General features: G+C 45.6%; 1 protein-coding gene and 1 pseudogene across 1 annotated transcript in view; one reads left to right on the top strand and one right to left on the bottom strand.

Annotated features, from left to right (window-relative positions):
* LOC147901026 (calcium sensing receptor, chloroplastic-like) overlaps positions 1 to 15,702 on the top strand; it is a 28,620-nt gene extending 12,918 nt beyond the window's left edge. Inside the window, exons 5-6 of the mRNA XM_087376071.1 lie at positions 14,316 to 14,447; positions 15,048 to 15,702. Coding sequence (XP_087232197.1) covers positions 14,316 to 14,447; positions 15,048 to 15,312 — 397 coding nt within the window. The 3' untranslated portion in view covers positions 15,313 to 15,702. The remainder of the gene's footprint in view (positions 1 to 14,315; positions 14,448 to 15,047) is intronic.
* On the bottom strand, positions 1,173 to 8,319 carry LOC147901027 (uncharacterized; annotated as a pseudogene).
* Positions 15,703 to 21,927: the final 6,225 nt, after the last annotated feature.

The following is a 21,927-nucleotide window of genomic DNA, read 5'->3' on the forward strand; positions in this document are numbered from 1 at the left end:
CCTCTCCTGCATCATCATCATAGGTCTGCTCTCCAGTAGCCTCACCACTGGCCCCACCAGCCACAGCTCCACAGTACTTTCCTCTCGTATCACCTCTATCTTTCAGTCAGCCACCCTTCATCACCTCATCCGGCCTCGCTACTCCTACATACCACTCTCCCGCCCAGATCATGCTGTCCCCACCCTCAGTACAACCTTAGCAGCCCACCTTCATTCCAACCCCTCTCGAGATCCAGTTCCCACCTGGACTAGGACATCTTAGGTCCCCACCAGATGCTTGGGACTTCCTATTGGCTGAGATACACAGCATCCGGGCCCGTCAGGCAGAGCTGACACATTACACCCAGGAGCAGGCCCGATACACCCAGGAGCAGGCCCGCATTATACACGAGCAGGGCACCCTTATCCAGGGACTCAGACACGACATCACATAGCTTCGAGAGGAGCTCGAGACCCTCAGAGCAGCACCTGGAGGGACCCCAGTCACAGAGATGGAGGCACAGATGGCCACGATACAGTCGGCTATAGCAAAGTGTTGGAAAAGAGCAAGCTGAGCAAAATGGAGACAAGAAGATGGACACAAATGAAGAACTGTCTCTAAGAATGAAGAGAAATGAGGGCCATATGTAGGCTACCTCTACATCCATACTGACATCATAGATGACCTCATACCAAAGGCCACCAAGCTCCTAGAATCTCTCCCCTATCCTCTAGAAGCATCTAGCTCCACCTAACACACCTAACTGCCCCTCTAGCACACACATAGGATCACAGGTGTGCCTATTGAGAGGCAGGACATTGACAAACCCCCCCTCAAGGGACTGCCTCAAGCTATGTGAAGGATACAACTAGCACAAGGTGTCACATGCCATCTCATGGTGGTCATGGATCTATCAATGGCTAGGATCTCAAGCTAGCAAGGGTTCCCATGGGTGTAAGGTATACAGAGTGGGGAACACAACCCCCCCCAATGGTTATCTCCCTTGCATGTACAAGCAAAATGTCTGCAAGAGGTACCATGAGGGCAACACATACTCACATGGTCTACATCATAGGTGACCAGAGGTGAGGACAAAGAACTCACAGTTTATTACAATCATTTTGGAGGACTGTTCAGGCAGAGTATCTTGACAACTAGGGGAGATATAAGTGGAGCTCAAAAAACATACTCATCATCTCCCGGATGATGTGGGCTTGATAAGAAGCCTCTTCTTGTAGCAAAGCAAAATATCCATGTCAAGGCAAGGTCTTACCACATGGGCAGCTTTACTAGCAAGCCAAGCTAATATAATGAGAGTTTTGAGAAGCTGAAGATCATGGTTTAGATTGCTGTCGTCTCCAAAGATCGAGTCCTTTCCATCTTCCCTCTTGGCATACGACAGTCCTAATCTCGACTTCCCTTCCTTAAGTATGCCCACTCTCGAATTCATATCAGGACCAGAGAAGCCACCCATCACCGGTGCTAGCGGCGGTCCTATCAGCAATCCGTCTGTCCCAAACTGAGGGCCTCCTCTAGCATAATCGAATAACGCAGCTCCGCTGCCTCCCACTTTTTTTTCAACATCACTGGGTCCAATCCGTCGTCGGCAGCCTAGTAGAAAAGGAATGCCTCAAATGTGTCATAGTAGTCGTCTGTACTTCTGTAACCCTCTGGATTAAAGGTTCCAAACCTGACTCCCTTCTCAGTGATGCCCACGATCACGCAAGGACCCTTAAAGTCACATTTCTCGTGAAATGTTGCGGCATTGAAGCCATCGACAGACGCCTTGTAGCAGCATTTCAATTCTCGACCAGCTAAGAAAGTGTCTGCTAGGAGAGCATCGGGAAATGGAACAGCGATGTCGAGGTAGGGAGAAGCTTGAGGGAGTTGGTCTTGTGGTTGCTGCTGCTGCTTTTTACCGAAGAGGCCTCCGAAAAGGCAAGGAGGAGGAGGAGGAAGAGGAGGGGGGAGACGCCATAGCTGAGGGTCGCGAGGTCTGATGAGCAAAAGACGATGCAGAGAGTGAGAGTGAGCAACAGGAGAGAGGAGAAGATGATGATGAGGTGGTGGGATCAGGCTCAAGGAGGTTGGTACTGCTCTGATACCATGTTGGAAAAGAGCAAGCTGAGCAAAATGGAGACAAGAAGATGGACACAAATGAAGAACTGTCTCTAAGAATGAAGAGAAATGAGGGCCATATGTAGGCTACCTCGACATCCATACTGACATCATAGATGACCTCATACCAAAGGCCACCAAGCTCCTAGAATCTCTCCCCTATCCTCTAGAAGCATCTAGCTCCACCTAACACACCTAACTGCCCCTCTAGCACACACATAGGATCACAAGTGTGTCTATGGAGAGGCAGGACATTGACAAACCTCAACACAGAGACGACTAGATGGGTGGACGTGGCGAAACGGGAGCCCGCAAAGGCAACCGTTTCAGCCGCCATACAGGAGCAGCAGCAGGGGGCCTCAAAGGCCCTCAACATCCGGATACGAGGGATCGCGCGAGACAGCACCAGCACCACTACGACGCCCATGGAGGAGGCGATCACCTTTGTGACCACCACCATGGGGGTTCTCAACCATGGCATAGAGAGAGCATGGCGTGTTGGGAGAGATCCCAACCGAGAGCAGCTCCTAGTCATTCGCTTCAAAGATTCACATGCTCGACTAGCGACACTCCCACGTCGAGCCGCTCTACGAGAGCATCCCACCGTGTCCATGGACGAGGATTTGACACCACTACAGATTGAGGAGCGACGAGTTCTTCTACAGCAGCGGGATGTTGTCTGCAAGGAGGGAAAATGGGCCGTGGTCCGAGATGGTAGGTTGTTCACCGGCACCCGTCGGGCTCCCACCCGTACCCCCTAGGGGGACGGGGCCTATGAGACTCAGGTTTTCAAGACCCTAGACTGCACCATTTGGAACTGTAATGGTACCTTATGGATAGACCCAGGGAACTTCTCGGAGTGTTATACAGGACGAGACATAGTCTTGTACACGGAGACACACCAGAGCCCAGAGCGTCCACTACTGATAGTCAGTGGCTACACATGGGAGTCAGCCTTCAGGGATGAGACGAGGGATACAGGAGGAGTCCGAGGATCAGGCGAGGTCGCAGTATTGTACAAGTCTTCCCTCGTTGGAGCCATCTCCATTGAGAGGAAGGATACACACTCCTAATTCATGTGGCCGACGCACAGACACCCGTGACCTTTTCATAGCAATATGCTACTTCCCGCCAAACACATCCCACTTCGCTAGAGTGGCACGAGAGGAGGGTGAGACATCGCCATACGCACCCTTACATCAGGATATCCCAGACCTTTCAGCCCACGGGGAAGTTCTCCTTATGGGGGACTTCAACGCCAGGACGAGCACGTGCCAGGCATCACTCTTGGACTTTCGAGACGACTCTATCATGCTACCAGACATGGACCTAGACGGAGCAGGTATGACCAGGACCTCATCGGACCGATACGGGCCTATTACACCATATGGACACGCGCTCCTTGATCTGGGCAGGATGCATGATCTCATCATCTACAACGGGCTTGACCTATGGCCCTCCTCAGTTGTTGAAATGGGGAGCTGCTGCTGCACATCTTGTACAACATTCCTTGAGCGTAGGTCTCCATCACCCCTCACCGACACGAGAGTCTGGCACACGTATGCACACCATCTTTCCCACACCAGCCCACTCCAGATCTCATACACACATCTCGCCCCACCACTTGCACGTTGTTCACCAGAGGGGAAGTCAAGGACGTGACATTGAAACTGCACAATGGCTGAGCTAAGGATCACGAGGGGCTATGCATTGAGTTTATCGCATATGGGATCGACACGTTAGCCCCGATCCTAGCAAAGCTATTCAATGACGCTGTTTGCCTTGGCTTCCCCCGCACTTGGATACTTAATACCATCACCCCCATCCACAAGGCAGGGGATCCCATAGACCCGAGTAACTAAAAACTATCATGATTGGACATGTGATGTGCAAGATCTATGTAGCTGTATTGGATGCATCGGTCAGCGTGTTCGCAGAGATGAGAGGGCTCAGAGCAGAGGGTCAGGCCGGTTTCAGGCGAGACCATGGGACTATGGATCACATACTCACACTCAGGGGTGTCATTGAGGAGGCCAGATCACGGAAGTAGAGGGTATATTGCTACTTTGTGGATTTCCGCAAAGCCTTTGACACAGTACCTCGAGCTCGTCTCATCACATGCCTACAGACACTGGGATTTGATCAGGAGATCATCTGGGCAGTCATGGCACTTTATGAGAGAGTCTCAGGCTGAGTTCGGACAGGTGCAGGTTGGACAGATGAGATCTTGAGTACTATAGGGGTCAAACAGGGTTGTCCCTTATCACCCTGTTTGGCCTCTACATCGATGAGCTTGAGACTTTCATGGGGGCATTCGGAGGGACCGGTTGCTCACTTATCGGGATTATCATCAGGATTTTTCTTTATGCAGATGACGTGGCACTCTTGTCGTCCACACCCGAGGAGCTCCAGCGACACCTGGATGCACTGCAGGCTTTTTGTTTATCCCATGATTTGGAGGTCAACCTTGGCAAGACCAAGGTCATGATCTTTAACACCTCTCGAGCAAACATGCAACGGAAGCAGTTTACTTTTACTTTTGGTGGGTCACCAGTTGAGATCGTATTCTCATACACTTACTTGGGGGTCATCTTCTCCGGCCCGATCTTCACGATGAGACCAGCGATGCAGGCCAGACTCAGTAGGGGATACGCCTCACTAGCTCGGCTAGAGAGACAATGCTTCCACTCCCACTTCGAGGACCCTGGACCAAGGGTCGATCGCTGGTCATCTTCTCCGGCCCGATCTTCACGATGAGACCAGCGATGCAGGTTAGACTCAATAGGGGATAAGCCTCACTGGCTCGGCTAGAGAGACAATGCTTCCACTCCCACTTCCAGGACCCTCGGACCAAGGCTCTTCTCTTCGACTCCTTGGTCCGACCAGTCGGTATGTATGGCAGCCCTTGTTGGGGGCCTGACCAGTCAGAGATAGAGTGGACACGGGTGGAGCGCCTGCAGATCCTCATGCTCTCACGGATGATTCGGGGGAAACCGTCTGTACCACATCACATCATTCAGGCCGAGTTTGGTGCTTCTCCAGTCCAGCTAGATGCAGCCTTTCAGACCATCACATATCTACACCGGGCTAGATCTTATGGGGACTGCACATCAGGGAGACAGAGGTTGCCATGGTTGGCTCTCGATTCCTCCATGAGGTTGGCAGCAGAGGGAGACGAGCGATGCTGGTATGCACGGACTCAAAGATGGTTTGTGAGACTAGGGTTCCACATCGATAGGATACCTCCTTTTCAGTACAGTTTAGATGCCCCTCTAGTGCTCCCACCCACCATCCTGATCGGCCACACACCAATCAGGTCATTCGAGAGAATCTCCTGCAGCTACACACCTTTAGGACCTGGTTGGAGCTGAGGGAGCTTCCAGTGAAGCTGAGTTTCTACAGAGATTACTATCTTCGTATTTCAGAGGAGGGATTCATCACACCACCGGGGTACACTGAGCTTCATATGCCTCACTCACTACGGATCTCCATCGGACAGTTTCGAGTATCATCACACCGCCTTCGCATAGAGAGCGGCAGAGCAGAGGGGATTCCTAGGGAGCATCGCTTATGCATATTGTGCGACTGTCAGGAGGTTGAGTCGGAGGAGCATTTAACTTTCAGGTACCCAGTGTACTACGAGATCCGAGGTCGCTACCATTGCCTCTTTAGAGAGAGCTCCGGGCTCCTTTCCAGATTCCTCGCCTACCCAGATCAGAGATGCCTCGTGGCCTTCATTCACGAGGGGGTCCGACACAGAGAGTACTTACTCAGGCGACGGGGCTTGGCCACATCATCAGACACCTCTCAGAGCAAGATCACAGAGTTCTTCCCATCGAGTGACATTGATCGTCTGGTCTCTAGCGGCAGACGTGACAGAGACTCCGACCCAATGATCGCAGCACGACACGAGACATCGAGGGGACCCACAGATCACTTTGGGGGACCTCCCATCATTATTTAGACTCGGGATACGTCCCACGAGAGTCACGGTGGCTCTGGTCTTGCGTCGAGCCTCGTCTAGGAGATCAAGACGCACGGCACCCCATGACGGGCGCCAGCGACCCATCACCGGCTATGCACCAACCAAGGTGACATGACATACGGAGTTCCGCTCCGCTCCAATCCTTTTCTTTTCATTGTTACATCCAGATGTATTTGATTATGTATGATCAGACTTAGGATTTAGCACGAGTGATGATGCTCGTTTCAGTAGCTCCACCCTTACTGTGATTTGTATCAAGTTTTCTTTCAGTCTCATAGACCCATCGGTCTTCCGAAGACTCTAATAAAATTTTTTTCTTTCTTTCTTTCCTCCCCCCTCCCCCGGGCGGCTTTTCGGCTTTGGCAAGTCCTTACGTAGCTTTTCTTACTTGTGTTCTTGAATAGAAAGAAAAAGAGGATGTATGCAATCCAAAGTCATCTCAAAACGTGTTTCGGGCTGCAGAAACATTTTGAAACATTTCTGCCCAAGACATTTCGTGAAACAGCCTATTTTTTGGCGAAAACCTAAATTAGGGTTTCTATATAAAAGTGTACGGGCACCTTTTGTCGATTTTTGCTCCTGTCACGTTTGCTCAGCTGCTCTACCTCTCCTGCAGCTTGGTCACTGCAGCTTGGGCTGGCTGCTCCAGCTGCGAGCTCTCCTCTCTCTCTCTCTCTCTCTCTCTCTCTCTCTCTCACACACACACACACACACACACACACATATATATAGAGAGAGAAATAAAGTTTATTAAAAGTCTTCGGAAGACCGATGGGCCTATGAGATTGTGAAAAACTTGGTACAAACGAGCTATGGTGGTGGAGCTACTAAACGAGCATCCACACCAATGCAAATGCAAAAAATGCAGAATGGTTGTATTAAGTCCTAAGTACAACATAGTCATGTTGGTAGTTGACTATCTCATCATCATCATCATCATCATCATCAGGACATCATGGCAATAGAGTGCTGTCGGCCACTCAAAGGTGCAGCCCTGGCATGTCTCATGGTCATAGCTCTGCATCTAACCAGGGCTACTGTGACCCCTGTTGGTCGGGATCCGACTCTAAACAGGGAGGGGATGTCCCCAAGTGTGATTTGTGTGTCAACCCTCTGTCTGAGCTATCGGGTCACGGTCATGTCGAGGCCTCGTCTCGTGGGGGTCCATGTCGTCTGGCTGAAAAAACTCCATGATAGAGCTTTGAGAGGGATCAGCCAAGGAAAAAGTTTGCTCTTGTCTCCGTGCTCGAAGTATCCTCTCGCAGTGTCTGAGTACCTCATGAGAGAGAGAGGGAGAGAGAGAGAGAGAGAGAGAGAGAGAGAGATTACCGTTTTCAACAGGCCTATGAGACAAAGTACACATCACTACATGTGCGAGTATCAGAGAGTCAAGGAGTGCACATGGCATCTAAGCTCGAAATTATTTTAGCACACATCCAATTTCTAATCTTATCATAAAAGTGGCCCTCATTGCATTAGTTTAAGATTGAGGGTCTTTGGGTTTGGATTCAAAATCCCTAATGCAGTAGACAGCCCATTTACCTAGCTTTAGGTGCATCCTTCCCTTTATTGAGTTTAGTGCTCCTTTGTTTGAGCTAGGTTGGAGCGAGCTCCTCAGATATCCAAATCCTTATACCCTTCAACTTATTTGTTTGTCTGAGAATAACCCTTGCTGCCCTCTCTCTGAAATAAATCTGCACTTGTGTTCCCTTATTGAGTAATATAACTTATATCATTCTCATCCCACTAGATGTGTGGTATTTCCTTCATGAGGCATGTGTGTGTATCCTTCCTTGTCACCAAGGCAGCTATCTGGCAGCCCCCCAATGTGTGAGATTCTCTTATTTTGTTCTAGGGCTTCATACTCTTTTATTTTCACATACAAAACTGTTCTATTGACTTTTATTTTGGCATCAATAGCCATTTCTTGCTTGACTGAACTTACTTCATCTCTTTGACTGTGGAGACAAGCATTGGTGTGGATGGAGATGTGCTGCATTTGTCTATGACCTCTGCAATGGTTTCTTGCTTTCCATTGCTCTCTTTGTACTTCACTTTTCTTCCAAGGGCTGCAACCTTAAACTTGAGCTCTCTTACTTGCTGTGAATATTAGATTTGCTCCTGTAGATCTAAGCCAATCTTCTGTTTATATGTTAGTGACCTCCGCTTGTACCTCCGAGTCTGTAATCTCCAAGGCCATCACATCTGCACGTACGAGGACATGCATGCGACCCATTTTTGGAAGTTTCTCTTGTGGTAAAGTGGGGAGAATAGATGCATTATGGAAAGAGAGGCTGGAAATTATGACTTCTTCTCTTTTTTTTTGGGGGGGTTGGGGGGGGGGGTGTGGGGTCCTAAGTCACCTATGGCAGTTAGTCCGCTGACCTAAAGACCTTTAGGATAGTTAGAAGAGGTAGTTAGTCTAACCTAACCTAACTATGACTTAATCTCACCCTAGTTAAGTTGATCTAACCTAATCCTAGCTAACTAACTTGACTCAAGTTATGTGAACACCTTTAGTTAGACATAGCCTGTGCATCGGGCTGGTGGTGTTACTACGCAGCAGAATGCTGTAAATGGGCAGCAAGTGACCACATACTATATGCTCTCAGATGCCTTACGCTCTTACAGAGCCTTGCCTGAGGAAGTGCGGTATGAGATGCCCTTTCCTCAGTATGTGAGCCTTAAGCGTGAGGATGCCCGACATTCTGGTGGGTACAATAAGCAATATGCAGCCAAGGATGTGAAGGATAAGCTCTCGGTGCATAAGTTTAAAGGGGACACTCGCACTCCCAATGAGTTGGAGGAGTGGCGCACGAAGCTGAAAGACTATTTCCACTTCTATCCCAAGTCTGATGAGGAGCGCATCATTTTTGCAGGTATGCATATGCAGGACTATGCCCACACATGGTGGCAATACATGAGGGATTCGCCTCAGAGACAAACCACTTGGAGGGGTTTCAAAGAATTGATGGTCACTACATTCATATCCCCACTCGTCTTGGATCAGTACTTGGCTGAATTCTATGCATGTCGCAAACCAGTACGGTCCAAGAATATGTGCAGTGCTTGTGGAGGCTTTCCGTGTTTGTGCAGCCAAGGATGTGAAGGATAAGCTCTCAGTGCATAAGTTTAAAGGGGACACTCGCACTCCCAATGAGTTGGAGGAGTGGCTCATGAAGCTAGAAGACTATTTCCACTTCTACCCCAAGTCCGATGAGGAGCGCATCATTTTTGCAGGTATGCATATGCAGGACTATGCGCACACATGGTGGTGATACATGAGGGATTCACCTCAGAGACCAACCATTTGGAGGGGTTTCAAAGAATTGATGGTCACTACATTCGTATCCCCACTCGTCTTGGATCAGTACTTGGCTGAATTCTATGCTTGTCGCAGACTAGTACAGTCCAAGAGTATGTGCAGCGCTTCTGGAGGCTTTTCCTGTTTGTGCAGGACGTATCTAAAAAGGGGAAGCCGCTGCATTTCATCCAGGGGTTAAGTCCTTCTCTGGCTACAGATGTGAAGGCGCATAACCCTCAAACTATTGAGAGAGCAGCCCAACTGGTAGAGGTGTTTCAGCAAGTAAAAGAGTGGAATGGGCAGCATACATGGTGCTGCAAATGAGGCTGAGAAGAAGCCTAAGATGGGTGACTGGCATGATAAAAAAATTGCAGCAGTGCCCTTTCCAAGGTCTCCTACAGTTTCAGGTAGTAAAATGTTCTATGCCAAGCCATATAGACCATCAGATGCCAAGCCAGGAACTAAGCCTACAGGTGGTAATGAAAAATCAGAAACTGAGTAGTATACCAGGGCCATAATTAGCAGTAGAAAAAAGGCAAACTTATGCTTTTAGTGTGGGGAGAAATGGACCTTTGAGCATCGGGATGTTTGCAAGATGCGGAATACTGGTTCAGCCAAGCTCAATATGATCGTTGAAATCTTTAATGATGAGGATTTGGTTGATGCCACAGATTCATTCGATGCCTCTCATGATGAGACAACAAGATCACATGATGCGGATGAGGCTTCTGACAATGGAGCCACAAAGGGGATTGATTGTGATATGCAGAATTTGCTCTCAGAATTTACAGATGTGTTTGCTGATATACCTTCACAGTTGCCTCCATGAAGAGATGTTGATCCTGCCAATGTTGATCATGCCATAGTGCTTGAGCCTGGTAGCAAGCTAATTAATAAGGCTCCGTACCATCTCCTGAAGGTAGAACGAGAAGAAGTGGCTACACAAGTGCGAGGATTGCCTGAGAAGAATTTTATCTCTCATAGCACTTCTCCTTTTGCATCCCCAGTGTTCCTGGTGAAGGAGAAAGACAGTTCATACCGCATGTGCATTGACTACAGAGACTTGAATAAGGCTACTATCAAGATTAGGTTTCTGATCCCTAGGATAAATGACCTGTTGGATGAACTCAAGGGTGCTCGATTTTTCACTAAGATTGATTTGAGGTCAAGCTACTATCATATCAAAATGAGAGAAGGAGATGAGCACAAGACAGCCTTTCGCATAGAAAGAGGTTTATATGAGTTCAAAGTTATGCCTTTTGGACTGACCAATGCACTGGCTACTTTCTAGGCACTCATGAATAAGATTTTGCAGCCTCTTCTTTACAAATATGTGCTGGTTTCGTTTAATGACATCCTCATTTACAGCAAGGACAAGCAGGAACATATCAAACATGTCAAACAAGGCCTGGAAATCTTGAGATTGCATCAGCTCTATGCTAAAGCCAGCAAATGCACTTTCATGGCAGAAGAGGTTGAATATCTTGGCCACATTGTGAGCAAGGATGGAATTCGGGTGGATCCAGCCAAGGTAAAATGCATAAGGGACTGGCCACAGCTGCAAAATCTCACCCAACTCAGAGGCTTTTTGGGTCTGGCTTCTTACTACAGGAGATTTATTAAACATTTTGCCAAGGGGCAGCCCCTCTCACTGACTTGTTGAAAAAGGATGCTTTCAAATGGTAAGGAGAAGCACAACTCAGTTTGGAGGACCTCAAACATGCCTTGAGCAATGGACCTGTATTAGTGTGCCCTGATTTTTCACGCCCTTTCATTGTAGAGACGGATGAAAGTGGCAAAGGCCTGGGGGCTGTTCAGAGACAGCAACATGGAGGTATAGCTTTCGAGAGCAGAAAATTTACAGCCAAGGAATTGGACTATCATATGAAATGCTGGCCATACTAGATGCTTTCGAGAAATGGCACCACTACCTGTATGGTAGTAGGATCAAGGTTAAGACGGATCATAGGACACTCAAGTACTTCCTTGTGCAACGCAATTTGTCCATGAAGCAGAAGAGGTGGTTGGCTGCAGCCCAGTCCTATGATTTTGACATTGAGTACATGAAGGGGAAAGAAAATGTGGTTGCCGATGGCTTGTCTAGAATGTGGGCTTGCAGTCTGTGTGCCGTTTCCACCATCTATCAAGATTGGATTCATGGGATTCAAGAAGAGTATATGAAGGATTCGAAGGCATCTCCCATATTTTTGGAGTTACAAGAGCCTTCAAACCAAGGGCATCCTGAATTTAAGCTTCATAATGGGCTGTTGTACTGCAAGGACAGAATTTATCTTGTTCAAAGTATAAACGGCTGGTTTTGCAGGAAATGCACGCATCTCCTACAACAGGACATGCTGGTATCACTAAGACATGAAAGAATCAGCCGGAGTTTCATTTGGGATGGCATGTGGCGGGATGTGGTTAAATATGTCATTGAATGCTTGCCTTGCCAACAAAATAAGGTGGGCAGCCAGCTACCCGTAGGTCTCTTACAGCCTCTCCCTATCCCAGAAGGAAAATGGACTCATATTGCTATGGATTCCATCACAGGGTTGCCTTCTAAAGAGAAGGGATGGGATAGCATTTATGTGGTGGTGGACAGAATGACAAAACAGGCTCATTTCATACCCACTAAGACCTGGTATTCGACATCACAGGTTGCTTGGTAATTTATTGAGCATGTTTTTAAGCATCATGGCTTCCCTCAAGAAATTGTCAGTGACAAAGATGCAAAGTTTTATAGGTCACGTTTGGCAAGATTTATTTACAACGATGGGTACTCTCCTCAAACCTAGCACTGCTTACCACCTAGAGACGGATGGACAGTCATAGAGGGTGAACAAATGGGTGGAGGAATACTTGAGGCACTTTTGTCATGATACATTTGAAGTCCTGGGGTAAGTGGCTAGCTTTGGCTGAATTTTGCTACTTCAGTACCAAACACCTTTCCATTGGCATGAGTCCTTTTGAAACAATGTATGGATGCAAGGTTGGGGTGCCGCCTTTAATGGCAGACATAGCTGTGAAAAATCAGCAAGCAAGGAGTGACTTGGAAAGAGTGGATGCCCTTCTGCAATTGGCTAAGAGAATATGCAGGATGCCCAAGCCAAGCAAAGTGGGAATGTCCTTCCTCTGCGTCAAACCAAGTATGCGGATGAACGCAGAAGATATCTGTCTTTTGAAGAAGGGGATTATGTGCATTTACGCCTCCATAAGAACCGTTATACCTCGCTGAAAGGTAACACCAACACGAAGCTTGCTCACAGGTATTACGGTCCCTACAAGATCATCCGCAAAGTTGGAGAGGTGGCATATGAATTGGAGCTACCCAGTACCTCCAAGATTCACAATGTTTTCCATGTGTCCTTGCTGAAGCCGCATGTAGGACAGCATGTCCAAGTTCTTCGTGAGCTACCACCTATGGATGAGGAGGGTCGCATCCTCTATGCCCCAGAGCGCATTGTTTGTTTCAGAGACCATGTGCTCAGAAACAAGATCTACGTAGAGTATCTTATCAAATGGCAAGGTCTCCCCGAGGATGAAAATTCATGGCAGCCGGAAAGCATTGTCCAAGACTACCCCTATCTCCTTCCGGGCTGATTAGTAGTTGCTGTTTGCTGCACCGTTTGGACAGCCAGGATGTAAAATTTTGTGGGCAAAATTCTATGGGAAGGGATTGCTGTAATGAAGGGGGGAAATGGGCTAATTTAGAGGCCCTTTAGAGGGATTTTAGGTGGGACATGTGGAGGGACTATATAAGTCTGCATCCCCACTCATTGTAAACCTTTCCATGTGACATCTAATCCCATCTACTCCCTCCTCCTTCCTTATACGTGCTGCCTACTCTCTCTCTCCCAATCTCCTTCTATCTCTCTCTTTCCCTCACTCTCTCTCTCTCTCTCTCTCTCCCTCTCCCTCTACCCCTTCCTCTCCTTCTTCCCCTTCATCTCTCTCCCTCCTACCAATTCTACTCCTTTCTCTAATCTGCCGTTTCCCCTTTCATTGCAGTTTCTGGGAAGATGACTGCATTACTTTCCCTTTTGAAATTTCAGTCATTTTATGTGTATATGCTTGATGGAGCACCTATTTCTTGTGAAATCACCCTAATGTATCAGTCTCAGTTGGGTTCTGTAAGAAGTCATTTGCTTGTCTTCGGCATGTATTGTTGGCTCGTATCAGTAAAGGTTTCCCTTAATGTGTCCACCTCTAGTAAGATGCAGGAAAGCTACTGGCCTTCCGGTTCTTTGATTTTGCCTTCGCAGCAGCATGATGATTCAGTCCAACTTGACTGCCTGAAACTATGCATCAATGTAATGATGCATGTTCCTTGTTCAGAGGTAAGTATTGATTGGGTCCATCTTGACTGGAGCGCATATCTGAGCCTTTGGTTTATATTATGCAGCTCAGTTTAGTTGCTCTTTTTCGCCATTGACAACAGTGGTTCTGAGGTATGAGTAGAGTTGTAGTTCTTGGACTGACATGGGTGGTTCTGAGGTATTAGTAGATTGTAGTTCTTGACCAAAGTTTTCTAATTGGGAATGGGATGAATGTTTGCATGTTGATGCTTTACGGTTGTAAGGTTTTAAATCAGGAGGAAGTCCTGACAATGCAAGCGAATGATAGTAGTGCATCCAAGGAGAGCACTCTTGGAAACAGAAAGGCACTTTTAAAGATAGGTGGATTTTGGGTCACAAAAAAGTAAGACAGTGAGCTGATCTCTCGAAGAAATGTTTTGACTTTGTTGGCAATTTGGTAGGTTGATTTTTTAAGTCTGGTAATAAAAGTCATGGTTAATTGCTGAAAATGGGAGCTGTTATACTGAAATGGTTTCCTCAATCAAAATATGTCCTTTCTACCATTAGAAGTGAATTGAATCGACATTGATGTGAGGTACAGGGTACTAACACCTAATTTTAACCTTTGAGCAGAGTGGAGGATCTGTCTGTCAAATTCAAAGGACAACTAAGAGATTATAGAAGAGCAGAGGCAGAGGTGGCAGCCATCAAAATTTCTTACTTGAAGAGGATCAGTAAATCATCCAAACTTGTAATTCTGGATAGGTAAGCTGAGTGCCCTGTATTCGCAATGTCCAGCCATATTTCTGTCTTCTTTCTTAGATCGTAGGTCATGCAGTATATGTAGATATTCATGTAATCTGCGGGTGTAGTGTGATGATACTTGCTTCATTCTCAACTAACCTGTTCTCATATATGTTGACAGTATATGCAATATACTTCCTCGTTTGCCTCCGCAACAACTCTTTTGATTGTGTGGTTGACTCTTAGTCTTTCCCTTTGCTCTTGGGCAGTCCCCTTGTCACTCCCCTCTCCTCGTCTCTCCCAATATGTCAAATATATTTTCAGTATGGCAACTGAAATTTTGGCACTTTGATTCTTCGCAAAAGCATTCACACAACTCCAGTCAAACTATGCGCTAATGTGTCCTTGATTGTTTTCGAAATAAAGCCTTCATGGCATGCAATAGCCGGCTCACGATATAGCAGATGAATGTGTGAATTTTTCAGAGTTGCTAAGAATGCTGCTGAGTGAGTTGCATCTTTCATTATGACTGTAGCATTTTGTGCCCTTGTATTGGATATTTAAACTGCAAGAAAGCGTTCTGAGAATTAAATTTTTATGTGTGGCATTGTTAATTGACAGGTATGGAGATATGGCAAAGTTTGTTGCAAGATCTTTGACAAGGTTAGGATTTAAAAATACTTGGGTAGTTAGGGATGGATTTGATGGAGGCAGAGGTTGGGTTCAAAGTCGCCTGGGTACTGCTTCTCACAGTGGCAGTATAGCAGAACTTTTGTTCCCATCCAGGATTATCTCAGAGGGTGCAAAGAGGATATTTCCAAGCTCCAAAGATATTGATGTGTCTCCTCAACCCAGAACACTTCTTCCTGGTGGCTATGATGAATGACTGAAACACAACAATGAAGTCCAGAAGATATGCTTCTTGGACCATTTCTTAAAACGAAAATTAAAAGCGATGCATACCAGAAGACCACAAGTTAGAAGTGCATAATTATTGATGGAAAGTTAGAGATTGGAGTGGTGTGAGAGAATCAAAGGGTCATCTAGACTAAGCCTATACTGCAGTTTGTTGGCAGCTTAGATAAGAGGAAGACATGCTGTCAAAAAATATATATATATATGCATATTGGAAGGGTGAGCTTAGAAAACACTAGGGGGATTTGAAAATGGAAGTGGGAAGATAGTTTGTGGAGTGTTGTACATTTCTTAACGTTGACTTTGATAATTGAATGGGCCTGGTTACGATTATCCCTGGCAGTCTAGCATGGGAACATTTCTAGTTAAAAGAAAAGAGACTTATTTTTTTTTCAACGCACAAGTGACCTCTGCATCCTAGCTTACTAAGGAGCTTGCCTTTCTCATTGATTTTGAGATCTTTTGTACAAATTTCAGCTCAATAGTGAATTTGCGGAGTCTTTCTAACCTAGAAAGAACATCAAAGCATGTCAAACTGCGTAAAAGTTCAGAATAAAATTTGTGGCTGCAACTTTTTGCACGTAGATATTGGTTAGTTGTGTGTCGTTAGAAGGGTGATCCTCATAGGAATAATTGAGTGCTAGGGAGCTCTGAGTACGAGTACAGCATGGCGTGTTCTAATTGGAGAAGACACCTTGTTGAAGGTGATTGGTTGACTAGCGTCCTTGGCTCCTCGGATGAAAGAACAGTTGCATGGGCTGCACTTGGCGGTGCATGGCGTTGCTACGATGCATGGCGGTGCAGTCTCTCTACATAGTCCCGTCGTGATGCAGATACTCCTCTTTGTCGTGTTCACGTGCTCTAGAGCCGTGAGGTCGTAGTCTAGATGCTAGCGCAGCTGCTAGGGTCGTTAGTAGAGTCATTTTATGTTTGTAATAAGCCAACAAACTCAGTAGAGTTGAGGCAGAAGTTCGGTGGATAATCTACGTTCATTTTGAGTCAGTTTCGACATCTTTGGTCGTGAGTAATATATCCAATTGTTAAAAGCTTCATTCATTGTTTATGTGAGGCGTGGATCTTACGAGATAGAGCTGTGCATTCATTTGATATCCAACATTTGGTATCAGAGCGCGGTCGTGAGAATTCATGAGCAGAGACGGAAGACTCGGCTCAGGCAGCCTTGATATTGATGGTCGTATGCTGGTGTGGAAGACAAAGAAGCCAAGGAGTAAAATGCATCGTCGTTCCAAGTTTTCTTTAGAAGTATTAGCTACCGTATTCTCTCAGTTGTTTCTTGAATCTGTTGGTGCATGCTAGAGAGGAAGTATGGAGTCATTGAAGAAGACAGAGACATCTGTCGTCAAGTTCACTGGTAGGAACTTTCCGAGCTGGCAGCTATCAGCCAAACTATGGTTCATGCAGAAGGGCTGGTGGGAGATTGTATCTGGAACAGAGAAGGAACGGACAACTGGTGAAGCAGAGAAACAATCGTGGAGGAAGAACAATGACAAAGCAATTGGCATGTTGGGACGAGCGCTAGGAGAGGAGTACTTCCACCATCTGGAGCTTACAAAGTCAGCAGCAGCTAAGTGGGCAATCCTAGAGGCACTGTTCGGAACAAAAATGCGTCATTGCAAAGCAAATCTCGAGCAGCAACTTGACGACCTCCATATGGGTGACAACGAAGACCTCGCAACATTTTTGAATTGCATGCAGGCACTCTTGAAGCAACTGCAAGAGGATGGTGCCAAAGTTGAGGACGATGATCAAAAGGCAATACTCTTGAAAAGTCTGCCTTCCAGGTGATACTGCATTTACCATGACAGATAAAAAGAATACGACCAGAGGATTGTGTGCTTGCTACTACTGTGGTAAGCTCGGACACATCAAGAGGTTCTGTATCAAGATAATCTTCCCGACCAAGATTGGGCATTTTGAGTTGCGGATGTTTGGAGTTGATTGGCCACGTTGCCAAAATTGCCAAGCTTTGATGCTTGGATGAGACAATGTTGATGGAGCTACGATGCTCCAGAGTATTACGTGTTTGAGTTGTGTTGTATTAGCAACAAGCTTGGTAAGGATGCGGCATCTTTTGTTGTGTTTATTTCTCCCTATTCGGATCAAGGGAGGGGTGATCCTCATAGGAATAATTGAGTGCTAGGGAGCTCTGAGTACTAGTACAACATGGCGCGTTTTAATTGGAGAAGACACCTTGTTGAAGTTGATTGGTTGACTAGCGTTCATGGCTCCTCAGATGAAAGAGCAGTTGCATGCGCTCCACTTGGCGGTGCTATGATGCATGGCGGTGCAGTCTCTCTACATAGTCCCATCGTGATGCAGATACTCCTCTTTGTCGTGTTCACGTGCTCTAGAGCCATGAGGTTGTAGTCTAGTTGCTAGCACAGCTGCTAGGGTTGTTAGTAGGGTCATTTTATGTTTGTAATAGGCCAACAAACTCAGTAGAGTTGAGGCAGAAGTTCGGTGGATAATCTACGTTCATTTTGAGTCAATTTCGACATCTTTGGTCGTGAGTAATATAACTAATTGTTAAAAGCTTCATTCATTGTTTATGTGAGGAGTGGATCTTACGAGATAGAGCTGTGCATTCATTTGATATCCAACATGTGTGAAGGAAACACACGAGGTGCAAATAGCCCCAATAGCAACTGAGTACAAATGAGGACATTTTTAATTCCCCAAGCCGTACATGGTACCCAAACCATAGTAAATAAAGTAGTTAAACTATAGAACATAGTAGGCTACACTACCACACAAGGTTTTTCTTAGTGGAATATTTGCTTGAATTGCTTGATCTCAGATTTCTTGTTAGAAGGCGATGTTTGTTGAGTCGTCCTTTGGGTGTGGTTCCATGTGGATAATTTTTTGATATGTTTCTTGTGAGCATGCAAAATGTTAAGTCCTAACAATGACAATGTATGTTTGGCTTCTACAAAAGATGGTATTGCCATCGTTTGGTATGAGCTATGTGGACCATCATCCTCTTCTTGAAATACGTTCATGTTGAAGTAGTTTTTCACTTGTTACTTTGTACACATGGGAGATATTGTTGGTTGTTGCTTATGGACTCTTTGGTCTAGGGTGATAATGAGAAGCAATAAAAACAATAGAGCGTTGGTAATCACAATCATGGCTTCCATCTCCATTGGTGAAGCTTTCTAATCCAAATTCTCATGGTATAACCCATGTATAAGTATACCATACATGGACTTGAGTGTCGATATATTGTAGTACAAAGCTTCAACCCTTTTTTTTACTAATTTCAGTTTATGTAGCAGTTGGACCTTTTCCAATAGTTCTTGTAAACTTAATAAGGTTAGGAGATTCAAGATGAATTATTTGTCGCAAAGGTTCCAAAGTTTAAAGATTTTATGTACAAAGATCCAAATTCTTTTCGTGAAGGAATTTATCTTCGAGGGTTTTGTGAAGTTAATTGTACAGTTGGTGGAAGCTATTGTATTTGCTTGTGGGAGTATGTTCAAATAATCTTCCTCTTGCCTTGAGGTATCTCGTAACCATTTGCACTCAAACAAAGCAATGAATTCATTGGGATTACCTTTGCATGAGAACATAGGTAAGTATAAAATTGGATCTTGTTGTGTGTCAATCTCTTGTGCTCCAAATGATCCATTGCATTGTTGGTACACATGTCTATGAATAAGGGGTAGCCTTCTAGAATCTGATCCCATATGGGTTCCATTGCAAGATTTTACACTTGTTGAGGCTATGTCTTGTCGAAGAGTAAGGAAGTACAAGGATTGTAATTCAATACTATTTAACCTTTGTGCCTGGACCCGATAGGGGATAGCTGAGGTAGTACCTTGTTGATTTTATTCCCAATGGATTGTCATAATGCTTGAAGAGCCAATTGGGTGGTTAATTGATTCGTATAAGATGCTTGAACTATTATTTATCACCCAAAAGGTGACTTGAACTTGAAGTGAGTTTATGGTACGTGTTGAGGAAGATGTGTTGAGAGTTCACGCTCAACATCATGTGATCATGTGTGCATAGTACCATCACATGATCATATGTGCATAGCACTAACCTTATAGAGTGCTATAAAGGAAAGGGTTAGATCCCCTAACCCTAACCCTAAAAGGGTTTGTATATATTCTATTTTTTCAACTAAATCTAGTGTACAGTTAGTCATTTGTGGTGTGCTCTCTAGCTGTGCCCTCTCTCCTCATCTCCACTCTTCTCCTCTCCCCTCTTCATATTTTGTCATGGTACAGAGATTTCACTTGGCATATTCAATGTATTTGCAGTTGATTTATACAGAGATCTTCACGACACTTCTGAGTACATTTCTTGCACCATGTCAACTAGCAACCTCAATCTGGAGGCATCTTCTAAGTTAGACAACTCCAATTACAGTACATGGAAAAAATGAATGGAGACCATTCTTGTACTTTAGGACAAATGGGAGTATGTCGATGGGTCTACACCTAGACCATTGGACAATCCAGCCACCAGTAGCTCTACTCCACCTGCCATTCCAGCACCAGCAACGGAATCTACATCGGGATCTACATCTACACAAATAATTTCCACACCAGTAGTAGATCCTGCCATTGCCCGAGCTCAAGCAGAATGGGACAAGAAAGACAAGTATGCCTATCACCTAATCAAGTAGAATGTGCAAGATGTCATGCTAAGATAGCTCAACACAGTCAAGACATCAAAAGAAGCATGGGATATGTTCGCAGCTCTCTACGAGTCCAAGAACACATCCAGGATTCTCAACCTGAGAAACCAGATGAACCAGAGTTTCCGCAACAGCAGTAGATCAGAGTAGACTAGATTGCCATAGAGGGGATGCTTTGAATTTCCCCAAGTTGCCTATCTAAGCCATGCTCGAAATTATCGACTAGTACCTACTCAGAGTCAGTCCATACACTCACATACGGTTTCACATCATTACATTACCTAAAACCTTACGTTCATCAGTTCAATGAGCAGACTTCAGAGTTCAGAGGCATTGCAGATTGATTCAGTGGGCAGATAGCATTTGATTTCAAACACACATGCCACCATTGTAAAGCCTATTCAGCGATCTCACGGCATCGTGCACATCATTTTCAGCCTTGTAAAGCCTCTTGGCAATTCCCGGCATCATTGCCACAAGCCTTGTAATATAGATCATATTTTATATACTGCAGTTCTATCTTCACCGACGGTACAGTTAGTCATTTGTGGTGTGCTCTCTAGCTGTGCCCTCTCTTCTCATCTCCACTCTTCTCCTCTCCCCTCTTCATATTTTGTCATGGTAGTGTGATGGAATGTAATGCTCAGTCCTTCTTCAATTCCCCAGAATCATCATCTTGAGGGAAGGCGTACTTCATGATGTTGATCTTGAGAGAAGGTGTTGAGAGTTCACGCTCAACATCATGTGATCATGTGTGCGTAGCACCATCACATGATCATATGTGCATAGCACTAACCTTATAGAGTGCTATAAAGGAAAGGGTTAGATCCCCCAACCCTAACCATAAAAGGGTTTGTATATATTCTATTTTTTCAACTAAATCTAGTGTACAGCTAGTCATTTGTGGTGTGCTCTCTAGCTGTGTCCTCTCTCCTCATCTCCACTCTTCTCCTCTCCCCTCTTCATATTTTGTCAAGATGTGATGACCTCATTGGATCTTCATGTTGAAATTCTTCAATTGTTGCCAATGTCGTTGAACAATGTCAATTTGATGATGAAGTGTTGTCGTTTGAGCAATACTCTGACAAATTGCCCAATGATCTACAAAATTGTTGAAAAAAGTTGCCTTTGAATGGCTAAACCTATTGGTGAAGACCACAAACAATTCTGATATGATTTACAGAAGTTATGGTGATTTTTCCCTCAAAATTGGTGCAACAATTAGCCTTTGAAATTATGTCCAACATTGGGTCAAATGTATTAGAAAATTCATACAAATAGTACTCTTTCAATGTATGAAGTTTGGGCTTAAACGGGGTACAATTTGGCTTCAAATGACCAAGAAACAGGGCCTTAAATTAAGGACAAAATTGGTCAATTTTTGAAGAAGGAGCTCCTTTTCTAATTTTTAAAAGAGCCCTAACCTAACCTAATGTACCATGGCTAGTTTGACCTAAGGGTTAGTTTCTATCATAACTCTTTCTCTATCTCTCTCTACTTCTCCTCTCTCTTCCTCCCCTCTCTCTATCTCTCTCTTCCTCTCCTCTCTCTACCTCTTTTCTCTCTCTATCTCTCTCTACCTCTTTTCTCTCTCTCTATCTCTCTCTACCTCTCCTCTCTTTACCTCTCTCCTCCCTCTCTTCTCTGATATCTTTCCACTCGCTCTCTCTAATTGGCGGCAGTGCCAACAAAATCCAGTGCGATATTTGATGTACGGTGACAGTGGGGCACAAAACCTGAGGTTTGTGTTGGCGGCAAGTCATGCAGTGACAGTGACCACATGGTCCTTGGGGAAGCAGCAGCAGCAACCTTCAATTGGTGGGGGGGCTTGAGCATCAAGGTGTGCTGTGCCACAGGTGCGGTAGCAAGGAGCCTGGCGTTGAGGTGCGAGCACCAAGGCGCGTGGCATTGGGGCGCAGC

Source organism: Dipteris shenzhenensis, chromosome 6 (genome assembly GCF_047967505.1).
Source record: "Dipteris shenzhenensis isolate YYH24624 ecotype China chromosome 6, Dip_SZ_1.0, whole genome shotgun sequence".
NCBI classification, from domain to species: domain Eukaryota; kingdom Viridiplantae; phylum Streptophyta; class Polypodiopsida; order Gleicheniales; family Dipteridaceae; genus Dipteris; species Dipteris shenzhenensis.